The sequence below is a fragment of the Sesamum indicum genome, linkage group LG6, assembly GCF_026168435.1.
Source record: "Sesamum indicum cultivar Baizhima isolate 11 linkage group LG6, ASM2616843v1, whole genome shotgun sequence".
Taxonomy (NCBI): domain Eukaryota; kingdom Viridiplantae; phylum Streptophyta; class Magnoliopsida; order Lamiales; family Pedaliaceae; genus Sesamum; species Sesamum indicum.
The window spans coordinates 4,613,538-4,641,510 of NC_142662.1; the positions used below are offsets into that span (position 1 = coordinate 4,613,538).

General features: G+C 32.5%; 3 protein-coding genes across 3 annotated transcripts; all 3 read left to right on the forward strand.

Annotated features, from left to right (window-relative positions):
• The first annotated feature begins 1,245 nt into the window (after positions 1–1,245).
• Positions 1,246–5,813, forward strand: ARF9 (auxin response factor 9). The gene is made up of 14 exons (XM_011084003.3): positions 1,246–1,776; positions 1,895–2,013; positions 2,184–2,279; positions 2,482–2,538; positions 2,675–2,827; positions 2,918–3,002; positions 3,143–3,233; positions 3,319–3,483; positions 3,586–3,699; positions 3,790–3,862; positions 3,959–4,115; positions 4,209–4,813; positions 4,931–5,118; positions 5,225–5,813. The coding sequence occupies exons 1-14, from the start codon at positions 1,719–1,721 to the stop codon at positions 5,358–5,360; spliced, it is 2,097 nt and encodes a 698-aa protein (XP_011082305.1). The 5' UTR covers positions 1,246–1,718; the 3' UTR covers positions 5,361–5,813.
• A 5,427-nt stretch (positions 5,814–11,240) lies between these two features.
• On the forward strand, positions 11,241–16,895 carry LOC105165134 (cellulose synthase-like protein G3). Its single transcript, XM_011084029.3, has 6 exons — positions 11,241–11,843; positions 14,619–14,771; positions 14,842–14,967; positions 15,198–15,641; positions 15,749–16,096; positions 16,278–16,895. The coding sequence occupies exons 1-6, from the start codon at positions 11,250–11,252 to the stop codon at positions 16,824–16,826; spliced, it is 2,214 nt and encodes a 737-aa protein (XP_011082331.1). The 5' UTR covers positions 11,241–11,249; the 3' UTR covers positions 16,827–16,895.
• Positions 16,896–20,589: 3,694 nt separating this feature from the next.
• LOC105165135 (cellulose synthase-like protein G3) lies at positions 20,590–27,794 on the forward strand. Its single transcript, XM_011084030.3, has 6 exons — positions 20,590–21,232; positions 25,556–25,708; positions 25,779–25,904; positions 26,136–26,579; positions 26,660–27,007; positions 27,137–27,794. The coding sequence occupies exons 1-6, from the start codon at positions 20,639–20,641 to the stop codon at positions 27,683–27,685; spliced, it is 2,214 nt and encodes a 737-aa protein (XP_011082332.1). The 5' UTR covers positions 20,590–20,638; the 3' UTR covers positions 27,686–27,794.
• The last annotated feature ends 179 nt before the right edge of the window (positions 27,795–27,973 follow it).

A 27,973-nucleotide genomic window follows, 5' to 3' on the forward strand; every position in this document is an offset into this window, starting at 1 on the left:
CACAACTGTACCATAATATGTATTATTCTTTTTTTTTTATATATATATATATTGTTCATTGCTAAAGGCTACATTAATACATTTAAACTGAAACATTAATTTAATTTTTATTAAAAAATTTAAATCAATCAACATATTTAAATTAAATAAAAAATAAAATATTAGTATTAAAAATATAGTACCAACTCACAACCATCTTTTCAAAAATAATATAGATATGCATTTAATTTTGTAAATTAGAAATAAGAGGGTTTCGATTCGTCTAATAATATCTTTTGATATGATTATGGGGGTCCTTCGTTGCTATAAAATGATAGTTTTGTGTCCGAATCATCCACTCAATATAATCACGTCCAAATGAAAAATGAACTAAAATTATCACCTCAATGATTTATGCTTGTATGTATATTCAGAATTTGTATTTTTATTTAAAAAAATTGACATATTTTTTGTGATATTTAATGTAATACGATTTTGCATGTTTTAAAGCTAAAGGTTATATAAATGGGTTTATAAAATTAATAAAACATAATTATGTATTTATCCATCTCTTAAAAATAATACAAAAACTTATATTTATAATTGTCCAAACAACACCACTTTTTCTAAATGCATGTAGCAATTTATCGACAAAATTCGGGATTTTTTCTATTTCCATTCAAGGTATAAATAAATGTTGGAGTTTGCCAAGTGCTTGATGTTCTTTCTTTACTTGTTGATAAGTTATGCGTTTAGCCACGATTTTTGTCATGTCTATTTTTATCGTCTGCCAACAATATTACTATCTTTATAGGATCGATTTTGATGTTCAAATAGACGAACAGTCAAATATAACGGTAAATATTACAAAAAAAAAGTCAGCAGTACAACATATATACGAATAACAGTACATTATTGTTATAAAGAAATAATGAATTTGTATACTTATAATAGTATAACTGTATCTTATTTTAATACATAGATATTATTAAAAAAATATTCTAAAATATATCAATATTTGGGGAATTTTGTTTCATAATTTGAATCAAAATTCAATTGTGGAGTATAAAAGTGACGGACTGTGAGAGAAGGATTTCCATTCCGTCACGAACATCATACCCAAGACCGAACAATGTCGTCACTGGGACCATCGTCTAACTCTGGTTAGGGGGGATTTAACCAGAGTTAGTTAGGCATAGGCTGGCATTGCTAACCACACACACTGTGCGTGTGCAGTGAAAAAGGAGACAGCCAAACCACGTTCTGTGAAACCAACACAAATTACTTAAAAACACACAAGAAGCTAATAGAGAGAGAGAGAGAGAGAGAAAGCAACAAATCAAGGCGTATATTAAGCTGTTTCTTGGGAATCTGTGAGGCCGTTTCATCTCATTTCCCCTCGCTCTCATATTCATTTTTCGACCCAGACAAAGAAAGATAGCGAAATTTTTAATCAGTCCTCTCTTTTGCTCTGTAGAAGTTGATTTTCCGGCGGTAATTGTGACGGCAGGAGGTTTTGACCTCGCTGTTATTGGGGGTTTCTCTGTTTATTTTTGCTGGGTTTGTTGTTCGGAGCAGTTGTTTGCGTTTTATTATGTTGTAATAGAGGTGATTTGGGTTGGTGTTGAGCGGGTGGAGTTTGATGCATTGTTTATTCTACATCTGTTCTTGTGCGAGCTCGGTTTGAGGATTTCAAGATTAGCTTTTTTGTTGAAAGGAGGTGTGGTGTTGGTATAGTCATGGCAAACAGGGGTTCATTTTCTCAGACGCAGCAGTTTTGCAGTTTCTCATCTGAAGGTCAAAAATTCTTGGAATGACCCTTCATTTGAGTTGAATATTTTTCACTTAAAAGTGTGTTTCTCTTGGTTGTTTCACGATTTGATTGTGATTTTTTGTCTATTTGGTGAATTTTCAGGGAGTGGAGGAAAGGATGCGTTGTATGGAGAATTATGGAAGGCTTGTGCAGGTCCTCTGGTGGATGTTCCTAAGAAAGGAGAAAGAGTTTACTATTTCCCACAAGGTCACATGGAACAAGTGAGTTATGTTTGAATTTGGAAATTACTTATTTGAGATATTAACAAGTTCAGATCTTTTTTTGGGAATACTGGCCTTGAACTGAATGTTTCTTTAATTTGATTTTTGGTGGGGTTCCTCTTGGGTTTTGTTTGATGTTTGGATTTATGCTGCCTCTGGGAATTTGCTAGTTGGAGGCATCTACAAATCAGGAACTGAATCAGAGTATACAAATGTTTAATCTGCCCCCGAAGATCCTTTGTCGTGTTTTCAACATTCTGCTACTGGTATTCTCCCCATCCCAGCTTTTCTTCTTTAATTTCAAGATTGCTTATGGTGTTTGGTTGGTTAAAGTGCCTGCAATCTTGGTACTCTAGTGTTTCCTAATTTGTTAGGCATAAAAAAATACCAGAATTAGCGAATCAAGAACTTACAGTTGTTAATTAATTTGTCGACTGGTGATTGATTCATGAATTTTCTACTCCGTAGGCTGAACAAGACACAGATGAAGTTTATGCACAAATTACTTTGATGCCGGAAGCAGATGTAAGAACTTATTGCATCTTGCTGCTTTCTTTTTCGTGAAACCTTGTCAAGTGCGGTTAATCCATCAAGCCAGTTGCTTTTTGATACGTATCTTTCATAAAAGTTTTAAGCTATGATTTGGTTAAACTATTTGTAGCAAACTGAGCCAAGAAGTCTGGATAGTAATCCTGATGAGCCTCCTAGACCTGCAGTTCACTCATTCTGCAAGGTTTTGACAGCCTCTGATACAAGTACGCATGGTGGATTCTCTGTTCTTCGAAGACACGCAAATGAGTGCCTTCCTCCCTTGGTAACAATTCCCCTTTCTCCTGCACGCATATTCTTGTATTACAGTTTTGGTGTATGTCGTTTTTTCTGACTATGTTCGGTCTTGTATCAGGATATGACCCAACAGACACCAACACAGGAACTAATAGCGAAGGATCTACATGGAACTGAATGGCATTTTAAGCATATATTTAGAGGTGATATCTTGTTTCCACTTTCTGTTTTCTCATTTGCTTTAGAAGTCACTTTTGCAGATATACGTTCCTATCTACAATAAAGTTGGTTGATCCATGACATACAACATGCTTTCCTTATATATTGGATTCCGACTGAACAGGTCAACCTCGGAGGCATTTGCTTACAACAGGATGGAGTACATTTGTTACTTCCAAGAGATTAGTTGCTGGGGATTCTTTTGTATTCCTAAGGTACTTACATAACTGTTAACTTATCACACACATGATTTAAGTTGTGTCGTCTTTGAAGTCATCACGTACAACCTTCTTGTTCTAGGGGAGAGAACGGGGAACTACGTGTCGGGGTGAGGCGCCATGCTCGTCAACAAAGTTCCATGCCATCGTCAGTGATTTCAAGTCAGAGCATGCACCTGGGAGTGCTTGCAACTGCATCTCATGCGGTTATAACGAATACCATGTTTGTTGTTTACTACAAGCCAAGGTCTGATGCACATATCCTATTTTGCCTTGAACTGTGTTTTTCCGCAACAAGGCTATTATTACATAGTACAATGTAAATTATTTGTTTGTTTTTACGTTTCAGAACAAGTCAGTTCATCATAGGCCTGAACAAATATCTAGAAGCTATGGACCATGAATTTGGAATCGGTATGAGATTCAAAATGCGCTTTGAGGGGGAGGATTCTCCCGAGCGGAGGTGGGTCAACATACACAAGTTCATTATTTTAGAGGGTTGTCTGAGACTCTGAGTTGCTAAAAAAATTTGCTTTTTTCCGTGATCGATCAGGTTTTCAGGTACAATTGTTGGGGTTGAGGATATTTCTCCTCACTGGAAAGAATCTAAATGGAGATCGTTGAAGGTCTGTGTATGTATATTTGCTGATATTCCTGGATACTTTTATTATAAAATAATTAATGAATTCTGAAATTCGTGCTATTTATCCTAATATTCCCAGGTTCAATGGGATGAACCTGCATCCATTCCAAGACCCGAGAGAGTTTCTCCGTGGGAGATAGAGCCATTTGTCGCATCAGTCCCCACGGCCCTGGTTCAGCCACCGACGATAAAGCATCATAAAAGGCCCCGATCACATGTTGAAATGCCAGTTCCTGGTTAGATTAGCTTTCTGAATGTTTTCTTGATCTGATTCCTGTGCTTTTTCCTCATATCATAACCTAGTTTCTTTGTTATTGCTGTTATTGTAGAAACTTTGACTTCAACTGCATCACCTGCCTGGAATCTGACTCACGAGTCCCATCAAATAAATCGTGGTTTTGAAGGACAAAGGAGCAACATTATGGCTAATTCACACACTAAGCAAGATGTTACAGTTGCAGTTATGAAACACTCCAGCAACAATGCATCAAGCACTCATATAAACGGAGGCCGGCAATCTTCGGCCTGTGTAAATGCTTCTCCAAATATGATTGCTGAAGAAACAGAAGAGAATAAAAGCGCTTCAGCTTGGTCTGTCGTTTCAAACTATTCATCTCCGAGCTCAGGAAAGCAAGGCAATAGCCCGTCATCTTGCCTGAATAATGGAATGAAACCCGATACTGTTGCATCATGCAGATTGTTTGGGTTCGATTTGAGATGTCCTTCAGTAAGGACTCTTTGTGAAAATTCTCCTTTAAAATCTGTTGATGTACCAAATGATGCTGGTGAAGTCCCGAGTACTGTGTCCTCAGGTGACTCGGACCAGAAATCCGCAGTTTCTAAGGACTGTAGAGACTCAAAGCAAGACCAGTTGCAAGCACCAACTAAGGAGGTTCAGAGCAGACACAGCAACTCCTCCAGAAGTCGCACCAAGGTAATTTGATCAATGATGAAAGTTGCGTTGAAATGTTCTTTTATGCGCCCACCAATAACTAACTTGGAATATATCTGACATGAATATTTGTGCATTTGAAACGATTCCTTCGAGAAGGTGCAAATGCAAGGTGTTGCAGTCGGACGAGCAGTAGACTTGACGATATTGAAGGGATATGATGATCTTATAACAGAACTTGAAGAGATGTTCGAGATTAAGGGGGAGCTTCGGCCTCGAAATAAATGGGAAATCGTGTTTACAGATGATGAAGGGGACATGATGCTCATGGGCGACGATCCATGGCCGTAAGTTTACTGTGTTTGGTCATTTAAGACATAATCATCTAATTAAACAAATACATGAAAGTCTTTCTTTGTTCATGTGATTGACATAATACAATTTTGTCCGCAGAGAATTTTGCAACATGGTTCGAAGGATATTCATTTGTTCGAGCCAAGATGTGAAGAAAATGAAAGGAGGCAAGCTCCCTTTACCGACTGCAGAATGTGAAGGAACTGGCATTAACTTGGAAAATCTTGCAGATTGAGATCGAGATCAAGATCGCCGTTTCTCTCCATTCCCTTTATCCTTTCACTTCTTTGGTGTGTCTTCTTTTCAAAGAAACGAGCCAGTTTTGTGATGCAGAACCAGTGCATGGAAATGTTGTTTGGTCGGTGGAGTGGCTTTATTATCCTTTGATTTACAAAAGGATGCTGGCGGACGAATGGAGTGATCCGGGCCGGACAAACAGGTTGATCCGACCAACTATCACAACAACTAGCTTAGTTTGGTGGCTTGATTTAGTGTATCTTTTGACTCCTCTGTATAACAAGACTGGAAATGAGATCAGGGTCAAGTTAATGGAGTAGGCTTAGAATCTGTGAATAGTAGGAGCTTGTTTGTGGTGAACATAGATGAGAACAAATCATTCTCATCCGCTGTATATAGCATCCATGTTGACTTCTAGTTAAATTGGAGGGCTTTTCTTGTTTATGTGAAATGTGACTGATTTCAAAGAAAAAGTTAGAAAATTGCGAGACACAATTGAAACGTATACGATGAAACAATAAGAAAACTCAAACAACATTTCAAACTGTTGTCTACTTCCACATACCTGGAAATTTTATTCATTAGTCTTTGGAATTTCATTTCATTATTCTCATTTCTATATGACTCGGAAAATGATGTGACGAAAATTCTCTGCCCGCTCAAATATTTTATAATGAAATGCTATCGTATTATGTATTTTATTTATTATATACACGCCACATATATTAAATTTACATATTTAAGAAGATTTTAATGTATATGTTAAATAGAGCAGCAGATACGATATTATGTTTTAATAAATAAAATATCTGGCGGGCTGACAGTCAAACAGAGAGCATGTAATGAGCATATTCCACCTTCGTGTGTTGCTGTCTGATCATCATTTTGAAACATCTCTAATCGGAAATTGATGTGTAAGAAGAATACACACTAACACTACATAGCCAGTGTCAAAGTTGGTGGGCTGTAACTATGATGAAATGATTGGCTACCCACTTCTCCAAATTCAAATTCTACCTTGTGCTCCTTCCTAGTTTCTACCCTCCACTCAAAATAAATAAATAAATCATCTTTTTTAATCGCATTTAATTCTCAGAACCATTGATTATTGTATGCACTGGATGAAAATATCAAACAGTGTAGATTGAGTTAAAGCATTACAATATAAGTTTTACTGTTAATATTTTCACATCAAGTGTGTATAAATTGAAAAGATACATTCTCTTATTGAAAATATAATTGTCATTACACTTGATGTATAGTTTTGAAATACTTAGCCATGATGCGGACATTACAATTTGATTCGGGTTGGAGATTGAAGTCGGGCTAAGTATCTATTCAGGTGTTTAGCAACCTGAGAAGAAAGAAGATCATTACACTCACTAAAGGTTCGCCAATAAAAACTCTCCAATACCTAAGTCAGTTCGCTGAGATCGAAACTAAGTTAATAAATGCTGGTGTGGATCATAAATGACGTATCGATTGATGAAACAGTGGAGTTTATAAGATCAACTCATGTGGCATGATCCCGAGCCTTCCCTAGTGAAGTGATCTACGGGCTTTATTTCGAGTTAAAATAACTTGAATTCAACCCGACTTTAATGAAAATGCATGAATTCTTATCCTATAAAGATCTTTCGGCTTTATGAGAGGGGTATTTGATCCTTTTGTTGTATTTACAGTATATCCGCATCACAATCTGAATGTGGTCCTATCGAATTCGAGCTAGTGACATGGTATAATTAATTTAAATGTGGCCAAATTAATTCTGGGCCGCTTGTCATTGGTCAAAAGAATGAAGGCCATGCCCACATGGCTGTCCATCTTAAATGGGCCTTCTGACGATGGGCCACACCGGGTAGCTCACACAGAATGCCTGTTTGGGATACTTCCAAATTTCCTTTAAGAAATGGCTTTCAGATAAGTGCTTTTGAGAAGCATCTGATATTAATATAATATATTTTAAGAATATAAATCATGCAAGCTACTCGTCAGCAATTAATATAGAATATTTGTTTATATCATCAGCCTCTTTTATGAGACGTACACATGACTGCATTCCCTCAAATGGTGCCAATGATCCGGCTTGCGATTCAATTAATATTAAGCCTAATTAATTTTTCCTGAATAAGCGCCTCGTCTTGTAGAAAGAGGAGGTCTTGTAACTTATAAGCCCCGCAAACTCCTCGTCTACAACTAATATGTAACCTGTCTACATCGAATTAGAATTATAAAAACATCAAATTTAAGTAATTTACAAGACTAAAATGATGAACAAAAATTTCGAAGAGGCTGCAAATTCTCACTTTCTTGAAAATTAATTTCTGGAGAAGTATTATAAAATGTCATTTAATTTTTTTTGCAAGTGAATTCGATGGAAATAAATTGATTATAATCATTTTTGTCGAACATCAATATCTAACAAATAACATCTCCTCATAAGATGGGATTCAAACTCATGACCTCTAAACTCATGGAACCTCAACTTCGCCAACTTATCTAGACCTCACTGGCAAAAAAATATCATTTAATATTAACCACCAAATATCCAATAATTTCTAAAATAAACTTTCATATCTAAAATCCAATTTATAGTCATGTGATTCCATACATCCTCTTAATTTCAAAACATTTTATTTTATTTCTCACTCTAGTAAATAAAAATAAATAAATAAATTGAAAGAAAGATTGTGTACTATATTTAATTTACAATTTATTTTTATTTTATGAAATTTAATTACATGGTGATGGGAATTAAAGTAATTATAAAAAAGAACCATAATTATATGTCCTCCTTTATAATTGAACAAGGCTTATTGGAAATTTGGTCTGTCATTTTTTTTCTTTTATCGTCATATTATATTCCTAAAATCACAATTATTTTATTCTTTATAAGGGTTAAAATAAATCTATAAAATAATAAAAAAATTTGATTCTGATAATTCAAAATAATATTTTATAAATTTAAAAAACATCCTGCACCAAATTCATTACTCTATACTAATATAAAAAAATATTTTTTATTCACAAAATATGGTTTGTAACACACTAGATCAATTTTTTTGTTGTAACGATAGTAGCCTTAAGTTAATTTTTTTATTTAAAAAATATTATAGTAATTTATATATTTTATTTTTATCTATAATTTATTTTAAAATAGATAAAATTATTTATTATAAATACAAAGAAATGATATACCACTATGTCTAATTAATATTTAATAAATAGGTAGCAGTCACGTTCCTGACCAGAAACAACTTGTGTCGTACGATGGCAGGCAATAATTAATATAGCCCAATAAACAAAGAATATCTTACGTATAATGTATCAACGCCTCCTCAATATATTTATATTTATATATATACATATTAATATAAAAAGAAAAATTATTTTTCACTCACAAATAATAATTTATGATATGATCACATTGATTTTTTTATTGTGTCGATAATACTTTAAATTCTTTCTTTTTTCTTTTCAAATATGAGGTATTGATTATACATTTTATTTATATAAATTTTAAAATATAAAAGAAATATTATTTATATGCTCATAAATTTACTAAAACACCCCTCAAACTTCATCAACTTTTGTATTTTTATGTTTCCGAAGCTATTAATCCATGATTAGTAACAAACTTATATTTATAATTTTTTAATATTTCAACACACATTGTGAGTGTATCGTGTACCGCTAGTACTCGTAAAGTGCATGTAGAACAACTTTACTAAATATATAGAAAGGCATAAAGATACTTTTCAGTTTCAAAATTACAATGCAACTTGTATCATAACTACTTCCCAATGGAATCCGCAATCCTTTACGTTCACATATTATTTCTTCCAGTGATGTTTATGTCTATTTTGTCCATAACTCCAAACTCATATTTCTATTAGACCATTTACATTTGAATGGACAATTATTAATAACAAGGGATAAAATTGTATTTTTACTTCCTGATCTATGTTGTATTTGTATAAATTATTCATATTTTTTGAAAAATTACATATATATTCATTAGAACCTTCAATGTTGTTTATATAAGGGAAAAAAATGAAAGCATATCCTTTGTGATGTTGCAAATAAACAAATTACCCTATATATATAAAAAAATAATAATTTATCTCCTCTTATTTTAAAAAAAATACAGCAATTTACCATGTATGTTTTTCACAATGAAGCAATTTACCTCCTGAAACAGGGAGGTAATTTGCTTCATTTTAAAAAACACAAGAGTGTAAAATGCTATTATTTTTTTTCATAAAAGAGTAATTTGCTCATTTAGAATATTACAGGAAGGTAAATCGCATTAAATCCTTTACACAAATTATTTTTGTTTTATGCTGCCAGCGAAATGATTTATATAATTATATAAAAAAATATGAATAATTTATATAAATAAATTATGGATGAGAGGATGTGAATATAATTATTTGATTAATATATGATAACTCTAATCATGATAGGATTAGTCAAAAATACATTGATCAGAGGTTTCTATGTCGGAGTAATATCATTCGTCTTTGTCGGCATGACGTATTTGTGTCCAAATATTGTGTTTTGTTGATAAATTACGTTGTCCTAAAACAAATATAAAAAATAAAAATACTGAAATAATTGAAGAGGCCCACGACAAGAACCCTTCCTCTCCCTTGATGTCTACATTGGTGTCTATAAATAACCTCGGAAAAAAAAATAATTACATTACACCCTTAATTTATAATTTATTTACATAAATTATCTGTATTTTTTTTAAAATTTCATATGCACCCATCCATTATTTATATTGGCTATCACTATTTTTTAAAAAATTATAAATACTTTCTCAAACATATTTATACCATTACATAAGTTATTCCTGTTTTTTAGTTGTTAGGGGTGGTTCTATAATTATATAAAATGTTAGTTGTTAGGGGTGGTTCTGTAATTATACAAAATACTTGCGTGATAAATCATAAATGAGGAATGTAAATATAATTATTTTAAAAAAAATCAGAAGCTCCAAATAATTTTTATTTTAAAATTTTGAGGTCGTGAATATAATTTTAATTTCGATAAATATAAAACAAATTAAATTTCAAAGTAAAAAAGTTCCTCGAAAAGCACACCGGTAGTTGATATCTGAAGAGGGATGATTCATACCCAAACCACAAAATTGGAACATTTTAATGATTAAAAGACAAAATTGACAAACATCTCTGTAGGCATAGGAATTGAAATTTCTGCTGTAAATTTTGACATTTCAACGCATACAATATTTATTTAAGTAAATAAACCACATAACTTTTATTCAATTAAAAATCGAGGATACATTGAGATTTGTGTCTTTTATTCACATCGTTTCTCCGGTATGATGCAAATTCGAGTGTGTATAAATTTACGGTGGTAAATCAATATTTTTAAATTTATAATACACGTAAAATCATATTACTGAAAACCTTTATAAATATATGTCCTCCATGCTTCATGTACGACTTTGTTGTCTTAATATTTTATTAGGCTTAATCATCTCTCTTTACGATCTATTTAATTTGAGCATCGCTATAATTTGTAGTTTCTTGGTATGGTTCTCAACGAGACGTATTTGATCCATTTAGTGCATTTCTTCTAATATATAATTACATCTACACTCTCTGATCTATACTCTATTTACATAAATCATTCATATATTTTAAAAAATTAAATATATACCCACCAATGAAATTCAAATCCATGACCTCGAATTTATTAATGGGACTTCAACTTAACCTTAATCATTAGACTAATATAAATCTATGATTAAACAACAAATTATGACATATCATCCAAGGTTGGTTGATTGATCCCAGTGGTCTATAAATAACGTCCAAACATCAAATATCAAGCTTGTGGAATAAGAAGCTCATAAATGAACACCGCCACCATGCCCCAGCCAACGCCCCCACTCCACTCTCTCCGTCCACTGCGCCGCCGCCACTTGAACCGCCTATTCGCGGCGGTTTACGCCTCGGCTATACTATCCCTCTTCTACCACCACATACTCAAACTTCTCCACTCCACCACCCTCGTCTCCTTCTTCATGTCCTTCCTCCTCTTCGTCTCCGACGTCGTCCTCGCGTACATGTGGTCCACGACTCAGGCGTTCCGCATGAACCCCGTGCACCGGCAAGTGTTCCCCGAGAACCTACAGAAGGTCTTGGACCGGAGCGACTTCCCGGCAATGGACATATTCATATGCACGGCGGATCCGTTCAAGGAGCCGCCTATCGACGTGGTAAACACGGCGTTGTCCGTCATGGCATACGATTATCCAACGGAGAAGCTGTCGGTATACGTTTCGGACGATGGCGGGTCGGAGCTGACCATGTTCGCGTTCATGGAGGCTGCAAAATTTGGGAAGCAGTGGGTGCCATTTTGCAGGGAGAATAACATCACAGACCGCTGCCCGGATGCTTTTTTCACCTCAAATTATGCCCTAACTCCGAACACTACGGAAATTAAGGTAAAAACCTTCTCAACACTCTCGAAATTCTTGTCGGGACCCACTTTATTAAATTTAAATTAATTATACAGTAATTGCACACATGAGATTAGTTAACAATTTAGATAAAAGTGTTTTTACCACAACACTCTTCTTTCATAGCTTATCTGCATGTTTTTCGTTTTTTTTTTCTTTTTAAAAAATATATCCAATAAATGAATTGTACTATTATATCAATATGCAATGCATTAATATTAAATATTTTTAAATTTTATCAATAATTCAAAGTAAATAAATAAACAACATATTACAATTAAAAAATAGGCTAAATATCTATATTCTTAAAATTCAAATTAATAATCACTTGATGGTAAAATATCAACCGTACCACTCTGCAATGAATTAAAATTTGTAGTAAATAATAATTATTAGATCATTATTAAATAAAATTAATATAAAAATCTAACTCATATCCATCATAATAATTATTTTTTCCATGATTAAATAAGCGATGCCGAATATTTTATAAGCTAAACATCTTATAAAATATTTAATATACCAACTTTTTTATACTGCATCAACAGTACTCTTGAATTATTTTTTTTAAAAAAATAATATGTTGATTTATATATTTATATTTTATATTAATATAAAAATATTTTTCGCTCATAATTAATAAATTTAAAATCCCACAACATCAATATTTTGATTATATCAGTAAATTTTTCAAATTATTTTTTATTTTAATTTATATATTTTATAGATAGAAAAAAATATTTATTATATAGACCGTATGTCGGCACGTCTATTGTTTCTCTAATCAAGGATGTGTGTCCGACGATACGGAGGCTCTGACAATTTGTGCAATAACTGGAGTAACTCTGACACGAACTTGCAACACTTATTATTGTGCTACAGGATAATGATGAACTTTTATTAGAATAAATAATAATTAATTAATAATTACAATTCATACATTATGACAAATTAATATTTTTCCATCATAATTAAATGCAAGTCATGTAAAATTTTAATTATTGTCCGTAGTTAATTAATATCTAAAATTATTTATTATAATTTTTTAAGGTAAATTACAAATGCCGTTATGAGATTTGACACAATTACAAATACCTTTTCATTGTTTAAAAAAATTCAAGTACCTTCTTGATTTAGTATTCGTATAACAATTAGCACATTTCATTAGTCGTTCATATAATTTTTGTAGTAAATTATCTAAAATACCCTTTACAATTATGAATTATACTTTTTAGAATTTTGCAAAATAGTTTATGAACTAATATTCTCAATCGATTATTTACTTTACCGGCTCTCAGATTTTGTTTTATATTTTTTCTAAAAAGGGCAAGGGTAAAATAGTAATTTTTTACCTCACCATCGAAGAATTATATAATTATTTTTTATTTGATGGGGTATTTATAATTTTTAAAAAAATATAAAAAAATTTATAATCATACCAAATCTCATAAGAGGGAGCTGTAATTTATCCAAATTTTTTATTATGACAAATATTTTTAACTTTACCTACAGAAATAATGAGCAGTTGTTAATAAGTATTTATTGAGATTAGCGTCTAATGTCATTAGTTGCTAATTATAAGATAATATATTAATTCAAGATTAATAGTAAAATCAAGATTGGAAAATTTATAAATTCTTGGGATTAAATTTCAATATCTTAGTAAATATTAATATTTTTTGGGAAAAGACGACTTACCTTCTTGACATGAGAAATGGACAAAAAAAACTTCTGTCAAAAATAAAATTACAAATTATGCTCTGTATTTTAAAAATTAAAATAAATTACCTTCTTATCTAAACTTTTGATAGGGACATAATTTATTTTATTTTTTAAAATACATTATAATAATTTGCTAATTTTTTATAAAAAATTATTTATTCATATCACATATCAGTCAAAATAACATTCAACCCTAATTTTTTATGATGAAGTAAATTCCGGCCACACCACACTCTTGAGTCTTGAGCGTGTCAGATGACACGTGAGAGTCACATGGAATAAGGCCAATGGTCGACGCAATATTGACTGAGTAAATAGAGGACGAGCACTCCGCAGACATTAAGACAACCAATCTCATCAAATTACTTGACTTTCACCATAACATATTTTTGTTGTTATTAGAACCAAATGTTCTTATCAAAATCAATTTAGATCGAACTAACATATAGTAAATTGGACATAATTACACAATCACTTTATACATTTTGTAAAATTATATGTATATCTCCTGAAAAGTATTTACGAAAAATTTCGTAATTGAATAGAAGACGAACCTGTATTTATATACAACTTCAATGAATGTATTTATAATTTTGCAAATAGCAAGATGGGCTTTGTATAATATGAGACTCACCTAAAGACATGTCGATGTAATTTAACCCTATTATTTGATCATTAGGGTAAATTATATTTTGCAGTTTTTGCACTTTGGCACTTAATTTTTTTTTATTAGATTTTACCATTCAAAGTAGATGATTTTTTCACATGCACATAGGAATTTTAAGGGCAACGTGATGCCTATATTACCAAAATTCTTACAAATTTACAATCAGTTAATGATACTCTTAGTAACTGTTGTACGGCGCCAAAGTGCACGTAACCACTTTCAAGTGAAATTTTCCATCAAGAAAATGACCTGAGATGATTATGTGTAAGAGTTGTGTATGTGGTTTTGATGATACAGTGTAACAAACAAAAGTTTAGGTGACAAAGTGACCATATTTTTTAATAATTCATGAAAATTACTGAACTTTGCAGATGATGTATGAGAGCATGAAAATGAAAGTGGAGGGCGCAGTTGAGGAAGGGAAAGTAAAGGAGGAGTATATTTGTAGTGAAGAAGAAGGCCAAGTTCTGTCCCAATATCGCATTAAAGATTTCAGTCCCCAGAACCATCCCTCTGTTATTCAGGTCTCTCTTCACAAGTAACTTCACCATGTTGTGTCAAATATTACTCCATTTTAATAATTTGGTAGTGCAGATTTTGTTGAATTCCAAAACAGACGTAGACAGCACAGGTGCTGCTATGCCCAATCTCATATATGTCTCCCGAGAGAAAAGCAAGAGCGTCCCACATCATTTCAAGGCTGGCGCTCTCAATGTTCTGGTAATACTAATATTAATGCTTTTAAGAAACATTTTTTCCTAGGTAATTACAATTATCTTCTCAAAATTTTTGATATAATTATTAATACTTTTAAGGCAGATGCTCTCAATGTTCTTGGTATTGTTAGAGTTTCCCTTTTATTTCATTTTTTATTATTGGGAATATATATTTTAGTACAAATTCTAATTCAATGTTTATTTTCTAAATTTTTTTTTCAATTTTTATTGAAGCTTCGAGTATCGGCTAGCATGACCAACTCCCCAATTATCTTAACATTGGACTGCGACATGTACTCCAACGACCCGTTAACGGCTCAAAGAGTCTTATGCTACCTAACCAGTAGGTCGAATAGGCCCAACTGTGGGTACATCCAATTTCCACAACGTTATCATGGGCTTAACAAAGCTGATATATATGCTAGTGAGCACAAACGTTTGTTCCGAACCAATCCCATTGGCATGGATGGGCTAAATGGGACTAGTTATGTCGGCACCGGTTGCTTTTTTCGTCGTCGGGTGTTTTTTGGGGCACCGTTGTCGTATATAGAGCCTGAAAACCCAGAGCTCGCCCCGGAACACATTGTGGACAAGCCCATTAATGGTCAGGAAGTTTTAAGCTTGGCCCATCATGTTGCTGGTTGCAACTATGAGAACCGGAGCAATTGGGGTTCAAAGGTAAAACCACTTCAATCTCTTTTTTAAACTATATCCATCTTATTAACTCATGACATGTAAGATAAGAATTTAGGTTCTTTTGTCCTAACTTGTGTTCGGAAATGCAGATGGGCTTTCGGTACGGGTCATTGGTAGAGGATTACTACACCGGCTATCGACTTCAATGTGAAGGATGGCAGTCCATATTCTGTGACCCTAGTAGGCCTGCATTTTTGGGTGATGTCCCAATCACTCTCATTGATGTCCTCAACCAGACTAAGAGGTGGTCCGTTGGGCTTCTAGAGGTGGGCTTCTCCAAGTACAGCCCGTTGACATTCGGTATCAGGGCAATGGGGGTCTTGATGGGCCAATCTTATGCACACTATGCATTTTGGCCCATATGGTCATTCCCAATCACTGTTTATGCCCTTCTCCCCTCATTGGCTCTTCTACGAGGAATTCCCATTTTTCCTAAGGTAAATGTACCTCAATTTGAATGCAATTTTACAAGGGATCACATTAGAAACAACCTTTTCCCACTAAGAGGATGGTCAAGAATGCTCTATATTGTTTGTACTAATAACGACTCCCCTCATTAGTTCATCGCCCCGCATAATTTGAATGTTGTTTCTTGATATATTTGTCTGGTTTATTCAGGTATACGAACCATCATTTTTCTTGTACATGTTTATGTTTCTCGGGGCCTATGGACAAGATTGTGTCGATTTCATCTTGACACAAGGAACATTCCAAAGATGGTGGAGTGATCAAAGAATGTGGCTCATAAGGGGACCTTCGTCTTTCGTCTTTGGAACAACAGAGTATGTAATGAAGCGTTTTGGTATGCCCACACACGGATTCAACGTAACCAGCAAAGTGATGGACGACGAGCCAAGCAAAAGGTACAATCAAGGAGTTTTCGAGTTTGGAGTTGCGTCCCCTATGTTCGTTCCGTTGGCAACGGCAGCAATCTTGAATTTGATGGCATTTCTTGGTGGATTGGTGGTTATTTTGAAGGAAAGAAGCTTTGGTAGTTTCTTCATACAAATGTTCATTGCTGGATTTGGAATCATGAATAGCTTGCCGTTCTATGAGGCCATGGTTTTGAGAAGAGATATAGGGAGGATGCCTACAAAGACAACATTCACTTCTACTCTTCTTGTAGGGCTACTATATGGGATTGCCTCTTTTGTACCAAAGATTTGAATTCCAAAGAGATTTGTGTATGTATATGTCAATTTTACTTCAATAATATAAAATCATTATTTAAACTTATACGTGTAAGTATTACGTGTTACTGTATCTAGTATAATTGACGAGAGGTAATATGACGTCATGCTCTGCGAAACTACCTTTTTGCTACTTTTTTTCTTTTAAAATTTCCATGCATCTTTTTTTTTTCTTCTTCTTTCAGACATTATATCATTATCTTTTTTCAGCATCAATTGCTTATAATTTAATATTAATATATTATTTTATATATTTTTTATTAACTAATAAATATTTAATATTTTAAAAATTACATACGTGCATAACATGTGCCACAACTTTACCTAATACACCGCCAGGGATTATTTCAAATTACACCGCAACTTGCAGCTTTGCTACTTCCCTGTTGTCCTGTTCATATATTTCTTCCATTGATGTTTATTTCTATTAGGAAAAAATGCTTATATGATATTGTAAATGAGTAAATTATTCCTCTATATAAAAAAGAATAGTCATTTGTCTTTCTGTATTTTTTAAAATCCATTAATTTGCTCCCTTATGTTTTTTAAAATGAAGCGATTTACCTCATTAGATAGAGAGGTAAGTTGTTTTATTTTAAAAATTACAGGAGATGTAAATTATTATGTTTTTTATCATAAGAGTATAATTTGTTAATTTGCAATATTATAAGGGGATAAATTGTATCTAACCCATTTCTATTAGTCTACTTTTATAATAGTATGTGTATGTCTTTTTTTTTGTTTGTTTTGAAATTATATTGATTTTTTAGAAATATTATTGTACTAGGTCGAACCCGTGCTATGTACGGTTATATAATATATATTTAAAATTAAATAATCTCTTTTATAATATATAGTGCTATAGATGAATCTTTTACACAAAATAAAAATTTTTATTTTTAATGGTAAAACGTCGTAGTTTTGACTAGATGGATCAACTTTTACGCATACATAAACGTATATGCCTTTCTCTATCACACACACTGAAATCTCTGTGAGTGCACCTCATCCTCTGTCATAGCAAGATACTTTGGGATTTTGCACCATACCTCCTATCATTATTTTTTGAAAAATTAGTAATTTATCTTCTATGATATGAGAAATGAGTAAAAAATTTTATGTGAATAATAAAATAGCAAATTAGTCCTTTTACTTTAGAAAATGAAGCAAATTACCCCTATTCAAATCGTTGATAGGGGATGATTTGCTTTATTTTTTAAAACACAGGGGAATAATTTGCAATTTCTTTTTTCACGTGGAGTAGTTGCTCATTTCATGTATTATAGGAAATAAATTGTATATTTTTTTCACACTCAGCCTTCCAACTTTTACATTTTTATCCCTTTTACACATTTTGGAAAATCATAATAGAATATTGTGTTTGCTTGAAAATATGCATTTTTAGAGTGGGTAAAGCTGTAATTTGAGACCAGAATTTAGGGAAAAATCAAGAAGGTCTTCCCCTGTTCATCCACCTTCGTCATTTGCCATTGTCGGCCACTTTCCTTTTGTCTTCTTGATTTCCCCACATATGACAAAAAGAAAAGAACCCAAATTCCCCGCATATGAGAAAAAGAGAGAGGAGAGAGAAGAAATAATAACGATAAACTATTAAAAAAAATATATAGGTTCATATTATTCATTTTTATAAATATTATTTTCTGGTTGTTAGATATGAATCACGTAATTATACTAAATTTATTGATGATTTTTGTAAAGAATCATAAATTAGATGGCGTAAATATAATTATTTCATTAATATATGATAACTCTAGTTATAATAGGATTAGTAAAAAATACACTCAAAAGTCAAAAGTTTCTACGGGCTTATTTATATTAATACTATTTTTTTAAAGAAAATGCGATATTACAGTTATTTTGCATGAAGTTCCAAAAATAGGCAAGTCGCCATTTCAAATAGCAACTCCATCTTTTGTTTTGTCTTTTATTAATTTAGGTTAGAATGTGCAGCGGGATCCCCGCCGTACGATGCACCCGGATTCCCAGCACGGCCATTTTTTTTCAAAGTAAGATTAATAAATTATTATTAATTAAAATAAATTAAATATAATTATTTTTGTTAGATATATTTAATAATATGAAAAATCAAAGTTTAGTCACTTATTATTATAGTAGGAATAACACACTTATAATTCAGTAAATACAACATCCCATGTATAAGGAGAGAATCAAACCCATGACCTCTAAAATTATGAGGCCTTAGCTTCGCCGATGAATTAGACCTCATTAGTTTAAATTACCAATTCTAGTACTCTGATTTTTTGTTTTGGCTTTTTTTTTTTAAAAAAAATAGATTGCCATTATTCTTATTTTTTAAAAAATAAATACGGTGGCACGTGGTATCTGTGTGTATAACTTTTAGTAGTACTTATATTTTATTAAAACACATAATTTATTCCTTTATATTATAATTTATCATTGTCTTATAATCTGACATACAAATATTGTCCAGTAACTTTTTTTAATGCATTATCATTAATTATCCATATATATTTTACTCAAATTAAATTAAAAATTAATATTTTATTTACAATATATGTTATATTGATTAGAATGATTATATATATATGCAAAATAAATACTAAAATATTATTTTAATTAAAAATAAACTTAAAACAAAATGAGAATAACTATTTTTTAAGTACATGTAATTATCTAAAGGAACTTATTTGAATAGTTAACTTTAACCTGAGTTGGAAAATTGAAGGATATTTTTAAAATTTTAATAATTTGATGTAGTGGTATTAAAATTGTCATTTTGAGTTAAAAATCACATTATCTTTATAATAGTATAGATTACACAATTCACCCGAAAAAATATCTATATTATTATACAAATTACAGAAATTTTTTATCCAAATCAGGTTCGATAAAATAAAATTCACAGAGTAAATGTGATACATTTACCAAATGGTTAATCACTTTTTTTTTTTAATTATATACCAATCATGGTGCAAATATATTATATTTAATATATAATTAGTTCATGTCCGATTGAGAATTTTTCTACAAATTATATTTATTTTTTTACTGTCTATGTGGGTTTTCTTTTCTTTGAAGAGGTCATATGTGGTTTTTATAATTATATAAAAGACAATAACGTGTGTTGCAAATCATAAGTCCGAAGAGGTAAATATAATTAGGGTAAATTACAATGATCTTTCCTAAGATTTATCATAATTACGAATACTCCCTTATTATTTGAAAAATTATAAATATCTCCTGATATTTGATGAAATTATGTAATTCTTGGAAGGATGTATGAAATTGTCAACTTGTCATTACCGTTTTTTTGTTTTTTTTTTAAATTAAAAATTTATAAAAAAAATCGAATGGGGTGGATGAAATTTTTTTAAAAATTATAAAAAAGTTATTCACTTAGTTCATAAAAAATTAAAAAATTAAAGAAAAAAGTAAAGCTTCTAATCCATAAGGGCATTTTGATCAGTTTACCATAAAGAATGAACCTATTGAATTGGATTAATTGTTAGACGGCTATTAAGATTAGAGAGATATATGTTGGTAATTTTTTAAATAAGTAGACAATATTCGTAATTATGTCCATCCTCAAAGGAGGAAGTTGTAATTTATCCATATAATTATGTAGAAAAAATTAAACAAATCAAATTTGAAAGAGAAAAAGTTTCCACGTAATTCACATGGTATGTCAATTATCGTGTTAGGTAATATCTGAAGAAGGGCGTTCTGATGGTGTATAAATGAAGTCCAAACATCAAATATCAAGCTCGTGCAATAAGTAGCTCAAAAATGAACACCGCCGCCATGCCCCGGCCAACGCCCCCACTCCACTCTCTCCGTCCACTGCGCCGCCGCCACTTCAACCGCCTACTCGCGGCGGTTTACGCCTCGGCTATACTATCCCTCTTCTACCACCACATACTCAAGCTTCTCCACTCCACCACACTCGTCTCCTTCTTCGTATCCTTCCTCCTCTTCATCTCCGACGTCGTCCTGGCGTACATGTGGTCCACGACTCAGGCGTTTCACATGAACCCTGTGCACCGGCAAGTGTTCCCCGAGAACCTACAAAAGGTATTGGACCGGAAAGACTTTCCGGCGATGGATATATTCATATGCACGGCGGATCCATTCAAGGAGCCCCCTATCAACGTCGTAAACACGGCGTTGTCCGTCATGGCGTACGATTATCCGACGGAGAAGCTGTCGGTATACGTTTCGGACGACGGCGGGTCGGAGCTGACCATGTTTGCTTTCATGGAGGCTGCTAAATTTGGGAAGCAGTGGGTGCCATTTTGCAGGGAGAATAACATCACAGACCGCTGCCCTAATGCTTTTTTCACCTCAAATTATGCCCTAAATCCTAACACTATGGAAATTAAGGTAAAAACCTTCTCAACACTGTTCTTTAATAGTTTCACCGCAGTAAAATGTTTTACATCTTATGATGCATGTTTTTCTTTTTTAAATATATCAATAAATCAATCAATAATTCAAAACAAATAAAAAATTAATATACTAGAGTACTAAATAACTATATTTATACAATGCAAACTCACAATCAGTTGATTGTGAGATCTCAACTTCACCACTCAGGTAAAGGATCATTGGTTGTCGTATGGGAAACTTCTAGCTCAAATCGACTCTTTTTAAATTTAAGGCATGTTACCACTCGTGTTTTCGTGAAATAGCTCAAAATCATCATGTGTTTATACGTAGGCTAAAACCCCCAATGTGTTTTAATAAATTCAGCACAAAACCCCCAATGTATTTTAATAAATTCAGCACAAAACCCCCCTTCCACATAAACTAATGGAAGATGGGGTGCACGCTTTAAGTGCATTTAGGTTTGATCTTTTTGCGTATTTTGACTTTTTTCTCATTGATTGACTAAAATGCCCCTATTGTATCTAAAAATACCATGGTCAAATTGACTCTTTTTAAGCATTTTTTTCATTTTTTAAAAAATAAGATACTTTTATTTTTAAATATATATTTTATATTAACTATGAAGTACCAAAGAAATAGAAAATTTACATTACATATAAGATTATTATACGAATTTTATTTTTCAAATTTAGATATGTGCATGAATATAAATAGTAAGCAATTATATATAATTATACGTAATTTTTTGTCTGTGCGACGTTGTCGTCGCCCTCTTTCTTTTGTTTGGGCGACCTTGTAGTTTCCCAAATTTGATCTGGGAGACGTCATCAGATTTGGAGGCGACGGTGACACTTTCTCTTGTCTTGGCAACGTGGTTGTAGCTAGTCACCCCCATTTGCGGGGATGGGAATAGGATTTTCTTTGTTTATTTTTTTTAAAATATATAATCGTTTTTTCTTTTGTTATAATTTTTATATAATATAACTTAAATAATTTATTGAATTTAAATTGTTATTTTTTAAAAATTTCATTATTGAGATTAATTAATTAGATTCGACAATCATTATATAATGAAAGAAGATTCAAAAGTATTAAAATAAGAAATAATATATAATAAAAAAGGGCATAACGGTCATATGAAAAAAATTAACGTCATTAAGTCAATTTAACGAAAAAGGGGGGGGGGTTCTCCTATTCTTAAAATACAGGAGAATTTTTAGCTGAGTTTTTAAAACACAGGGAGATTTTTAGTTGAGTTTTTAAAACAAAGGGGGCTTTATGATATTTAACCTAAATTTAAATCAATTACATAATAAATATAATATATTCAAGAAAAATAATCAATTACACGTAGAGTATATTATACGTACTATGTGATTTAGTCCGCTCAAATGTAATTTGATAAGAATTTAATTAAATACATTTGGATGACTCTTTGCTAAATTTATTTAAAAGATTTTATAAATTTGTACATTTGAAAATATATTTCTTAAAGCTTACAAAATGTTAAATATTATTTAAAAAATGAAATAAAATTATAGAACTATTAAAATGTCACTAATACAATATTTTTGCATTCACTATAAGCAAAATTAATCAAAACTATCAAAAAACTTATTGTTGTTATTGTTATCAAAAAACTATCAAGAAATTAAGCAAAATTAATCAAAACTATCAAAAAATTAAGCAGACTTGCACCTTTAAAGTAAGTTGTTATTGTTGATGACGACTCTCGTTGATAACCACTCATATTAAAATATATATATAATTTTTAAATTTATTCATGACTCATGAATAATTTTTTTAAAACAAAATCATTGTGGAGTCGTTATCGCTCATAACAACTCACCTTTTATTTTATTTTGGAATTCAATTTAATTATCTAATTGTTTTTGTTTAATTATTGTAGTTAATATTATTTAATTAGTATTAGGTAATTATTTAATTAATATTAGTCAATTATAGTCATTCCTAATTTTGTTATAGTTGATTAATTTTTTTTGTATAAATTTTTTAATATATTAATTATTAAATACTAAATAAAATTAAAATATTATTTATTAATTAAAAATATTTAATACACTATTAGCGATTACGACTCCACACCGATTTTTTTAAAACATAATATATTCATGAGTCGTTAATGCTGATAACGGCTCATGACAAATTTTACAAAAATAAATATTTTAATGTGAGTTGTTATCAGTGCAAGTGTATTGATTTTTTGGGTGATTTCAGTAATTTTTCGAAAGACAAGGATAGTTTGTGTGAAAAATAATACGTGAGGGAGTGTAAAGGTAATTATTTCTAAAAAATATACCACATAACCTCCTATATAATTTAAAAAGGTGCATATTAACCCCTCTACTTTAAAATTGTATTTCACGCATGCAAAATTAGACTGAGTATGCATTTTTTGTTCCTAAATGACCAAACTATCTTTGTTTTTAAATTATACATATTTTAAAAATATAATATAAAATTTATTATTTAAGTTATCTATAAAAGAATATAAAACAGAAAAATAGAGATAACTCGCTGACAGATGGGAGGTTGGTGGTGAGTGAGGTATCAAAATACTCGTTGTCGGATGGGCTTTCAAACGGTGATAGACTCGAGTCAGTGGACGGGGGGGGGGGGGGGGGGAACGATCGAAGATGGGGGCATGGATTAGAATTTTTTGAGAAGAAAAATAGATAACTCGCAACGAATTGGAGATCTTAGATGGGTGAGGTATCAAAATATTCGTTGTTGGAAGGGCTTTCCAATGGTGGTAAGCTTGCGCCAAGAGGTAGCCTGACGGCGGAGAAAAAACCAATAGAAGATGGAGGGTGCGGGTTAGGATTTTTTTTCAAAAAATTGGAGATAACTCGCCAAGGAATTGGAGATTTCAGGTCGGTGGGTGTCAAAATACTCGCTGTTGGACAGGCTTTCTAATGGTGGTAGGCTCGCGTCCAGAGGTAGTCGGACGCCGGAGATATGGAAGGAGAAAAAAGCTAGATTTAGGATATACATAAAAAATATAGGGATAATTACACTTTTGGTCCTCAAACATTACCACCTATTTGATTTTGGTCTTCCAACACAGGCCTGTTACAGTTTTGGTCCTCAAATATTCATTTTTCTTACACTTTTCATCCATGTCGTCATCTTTCAGTTAAACTTGACGGAAGAGCCTCACATGAGGCGGAAAATGGAGGAAAATTAGCATATTTTCTCCTCCAAATTAAAGATTTTCCCTTATTCTTTGTCTTCTATGTTACTTTACTCATTTATATATATTTTAACACCGTTTTTTTTTTCTCTACAAAAGTAACAAAAACACCAAAACAAGTAAATAAAATATGCCCATAAAAACTATAAATACAATGCCCAACAAAATCTGTAATGAAGTAACACTTTAGTAAATAAAATATGCCCAACAAAAAATTTCTAAATATAATGCACAAAATTCATGTTAGAATGTAAATGTCTAACACAAAATCTCTTTTCTGCTGTTGGGAACAATATTTCAAAAGCAGGAAGTAAGCCTTTTTGCTTATAAGATTTTATTCATGATATTTAGATTTTCTTTTTTGGGCATATATTTTGTTTACTACAGTTTTACAAATTTATGCTTTATTGATTTTTCTGGGCAGTTTTATGCATTATAAATTTTCAGATTTTGTTGGACATTATATCTACAGTTTTTATGGGCATATTTTGTTTCCTCATTTGTAGTTTTTGTTGCTCTTTGAGAGGGAAAAATTAGTGTTAAAGTGTATGGAAATAAGCATAGTAACATAAAAGACAAATAATAGGGGAAGACTTTCAATTTGGAGGGAAAAATCTGCTAATTTCCATCCATTCTCCGCCTTACGTGAGCCTCCTGTGTCAAGTTTGACAGAAAGTGTAAAAGGAATGAATGTTTAGAGGACCAAATCGAATAAGTGGTAATATTTGGGAACCAAAAGTTTAATTATTCCTTCAAATATATATACATATCTATATACTAAAAAAATATAATTATCTATATATTAAAATAACATATTTTAATTTTTTATATATGTGGTTAAATGTGAATCACAAGTTTATATCAGATTAAATATAGACAATTGATTCATTTCAACATCAAACTCATATTTAAATACACCAAGGGTCAGTGTACACCTTTTTAAATTATACAAGAGGTTATATGGTATTTTTTTTATCACATGAACTTATTTGAACATTTTGAGTATTGGATGACTGACCCCTTTAATCCAGTTCATATAATGTCTTTTTCGGGAGCTAGAGAAATGCTGGATTTGACCCAAAATTAATCCCTTAGTATTGCAGATGATGTACGAGAGGATGAAGACGAAAGTGGAGGGCGCAGTTGAACGAGGGAAAGTAAAGGAGGAGTATATTTGTAGTGAAGAAGAAGGCCAAGTTGTGTCCCAATATCGCACTAAAGATTTCAGTCCCCAGAACCATCCCTCTGTTATTCAGGTCTCTCTTCACAAGTAACTTCACCATGTTATGTCAAATGTTACTCCATTTTAATAGTTTGGTAGTGCAGGTTTTGTTGAATTCCAAAACAGACGTAGACAGCACAGGTGTTGCTATGCCCAATCTCATATATGTCTCCCGAGAGAAAAGCAACAACATCCCACATAATTTCAAGGCAGGCGCTCTCAATGTTCTGGTAATACTAATATTAATGATTTTAAGAAACATTTTTTCCTAGGTAATTACAATTATCTTCTCAAAATTTTTGATATAATTATTAATACTTTTAAGGCAGACGCTCTCAATGTTCTTGGTATTGTTAGAGTTTCCCTTTTATTTCATTTTTTATTATTGGGAATATATATTTTAGTACAAACTCTAATTCAATGTTTATTTTCTAAATTTTTTTTTTCAATTTTTATTGAAGCTTCGAGTATCGGCTAGCATGACCAATTCCCCAATTGTCTTAACATTGGACTGCGACATGTACTCCAACGACCCGTTAACAGCCCAAAAAGCGCTATGCTACCTGCCCAACAGGTCGAATAGGCCCAATTGTGGGTACGTTCAATTCCCACAACGTTTTTATGGGCTTAACAACGCTGATATATATGCTAGTGAGTACAAACGCTTGTTTCGAATCCATTCCATTGGCATGGATGGGCTAAATGGGCCTAGTTATGTTGGCACCGGTTGCTTTTTTCTTCGTCGTGTATTTTTCGGAGCACCATCTTTGTATGTAGAACCTGAAACCCCAGAGCTCGCCCCCGATCACATTGTGGACAAGCCCATTAATAGTCGAGAAGTTTTAAGCTTGGCCCATCATGTTGCTGGTTGCAACTATGAGAACCGGACCAATTGGGGTTCAAAGGTAAACGAGAAAAATGAGTTTCTCGTGTTTGCAATTACGAAAGTTTACACTCCACTTAAAGCTTGTTTTTGGGAATGCAGATGGGGTTTCGGTATGGATCATTGGTAGAGGATTACTACACGGGGTACCGACTTCAATCTGAAGGATGGCAATCCATATTTTGTGATCCTAGTAGGCCTGCATTTTTGGGTAGTGTCCCAATCTCTTTCAATGATGCCTTGAATCAGAATAAAAGGTGGTATATTGGTCTTCTAGAGATGGGGTTCTCCAGGTACAGCCCGTCGACATTCGGTATAAGGGCTATAGGAGTGTTGATGGGCCAATGCTATGCATATTATGCATTTTCGGCCATATGGTCATTCCCAATAACTATTTATGCGTTTCTCCCTTCGTTGGCTCTTCTACAAGGAATTCCCATTTTTCCCAAGGTAAATAATACGAGGGATCACGTCAAGAACAACCCTTTCTCAATAAGAGGATATTCAACCACGTTTCTATATAGTTAATGATTCAAATAGTGTGAAAATTTTACTGATACATGTACGACATCTACTCAGGTGTACCAGCCTTCATTCTACTTGTACGCCTTTCTATTTCTTGTGGCCTACGGACAAGATTGTGTAGATTTCATCTCGGCACAAAGTACATTCCAAAGATGGTGGAGCGATCAAAGAATGTGGGTCATAAGGGCGCTTTCGCCTTTCGTTTTTGGAACAATAGAGTTTGTAATGAAGCGTTTAGGCTTGCCTACACATGAATTCATCGTAACTAGTAAAGTGATGGACGCGGAGCTAAGCAGAAGGTACGATGAAGGGATGTTCGAGTTTGGAGTTGCGTCCCCTATGTTGGTTCCGTTGGGGACGGCTGCCATCCTGAATTTGATGGCATTTCTTGGTGGATTGGTGGTTATTTTGAAGGAAAGAAGCTTTGGTGGTTTCTTCATACAAATGTTCATTGCTGGATTTGGAGTCATAAATAGCTTGCCATTCTATGAGGCCATGGTTTTGAGAAGAGATAGTGGGAGGATGCCTACAAAAATAACATTCACTTGTGCTCTTCTTGTAGGGCTACTATATGGGATTGCCTCTTTTGTACTAAAGATTTGAATTTGAAACAGAATTATGTATGCATATGTCAAAATGTGTGTTTTGAATTTTGATGTCAGCTGTTTGTAAGCCTAATGTAAAAAATGCAGGATGTTGAAGGACTTTAGAAGCTTTAAATTTGTAACACATGGATTCTTGTTTTCTTAGACATGCGTATTTTGGGTGAATATCCCATTTCAGGTCTGCAAGACAGAATGGATGATAGATGAGATAGGTGGATGCAGTGAAAAGGCTTATCACTCTCTTTCAACACCTCATGCAAACAAAATGCTTTTGTTTTCTTCACAC

What these genes read in the sequence shown, in the direction of transcription:
- ARF9 (XM_011084003.3), top strand. Translation starts at nt 1,719, where the DNA reads ATGGCAAACAGGGGTTCATTTTCTCAGACGCAGCAGTTTTGCAGTTTC. An exon ending in GAGGATTCTCCCGAGCGGAG is followed by an intron (nt 3,700 to 3,789) that starts GTGGGTCAACAT and finishes GTGATCGATCAG; the next exon opens with GTTTTCAGGTACAATTGTTG. An exon ending in TGTTGAAATGCCAGTTCCTG is followed by an intron (nt 4,116 to 4,208) that starts GTTAGATTAGCT and finishes CTGTTATTGTAG; the next exon opens with AAACTTTGACTTCAACTGCA.
- LOC105165134 (XM_011084029.3), top strand. Translation starts at nt 11,250, where the DNA reads ATGAACACCGCCACCATGCCCCAGCCAACGCCCCCACTCCACTCTCTC. An exon ending in CGAACACTACGGAAATTAAG is followed by an intron (nt 11,844 to 14,618) that starts GTAAAAACCTTC and finishes TGAACTTTGCAG; the next exon opens with ATGATGTATGAGAGCATGAA. An exon ending in CTGGCGCTCTCAATGTTCTG is followed by an intron (nt 14,968 to 15,197) that starts GTAATACTAATA and finishes TTTTTATTGAAG; the next exon opens with CTTCGAGTATCGGCTAGCAT.
- LOC105165135 (XM_011084030.3), top strand. Translation starts at nt 20,639, where the DNA reads ATGAACACCGCCGCCATGCCCCGGCCAACGCCCCCACTCCACTCTCTC. An exon ending in CAGGCGCTCTCAATGTTCTG is followed by an intron (nt 25,905 to 26,135) that starts GTAATACTAATA and finishes TTTTTATTGAAG; the next exon opens with CTTCGAGTATCGGCTAGCAT. An exon ending in GAATTCCCATTTTTCCCAAG is followed by an intron (nt 27,008 to 27,136) that starts GTAAATAATACG and finishes ACATCTACTCAG; the next exon opens with GTGTACCAGCCTTCATTCTA.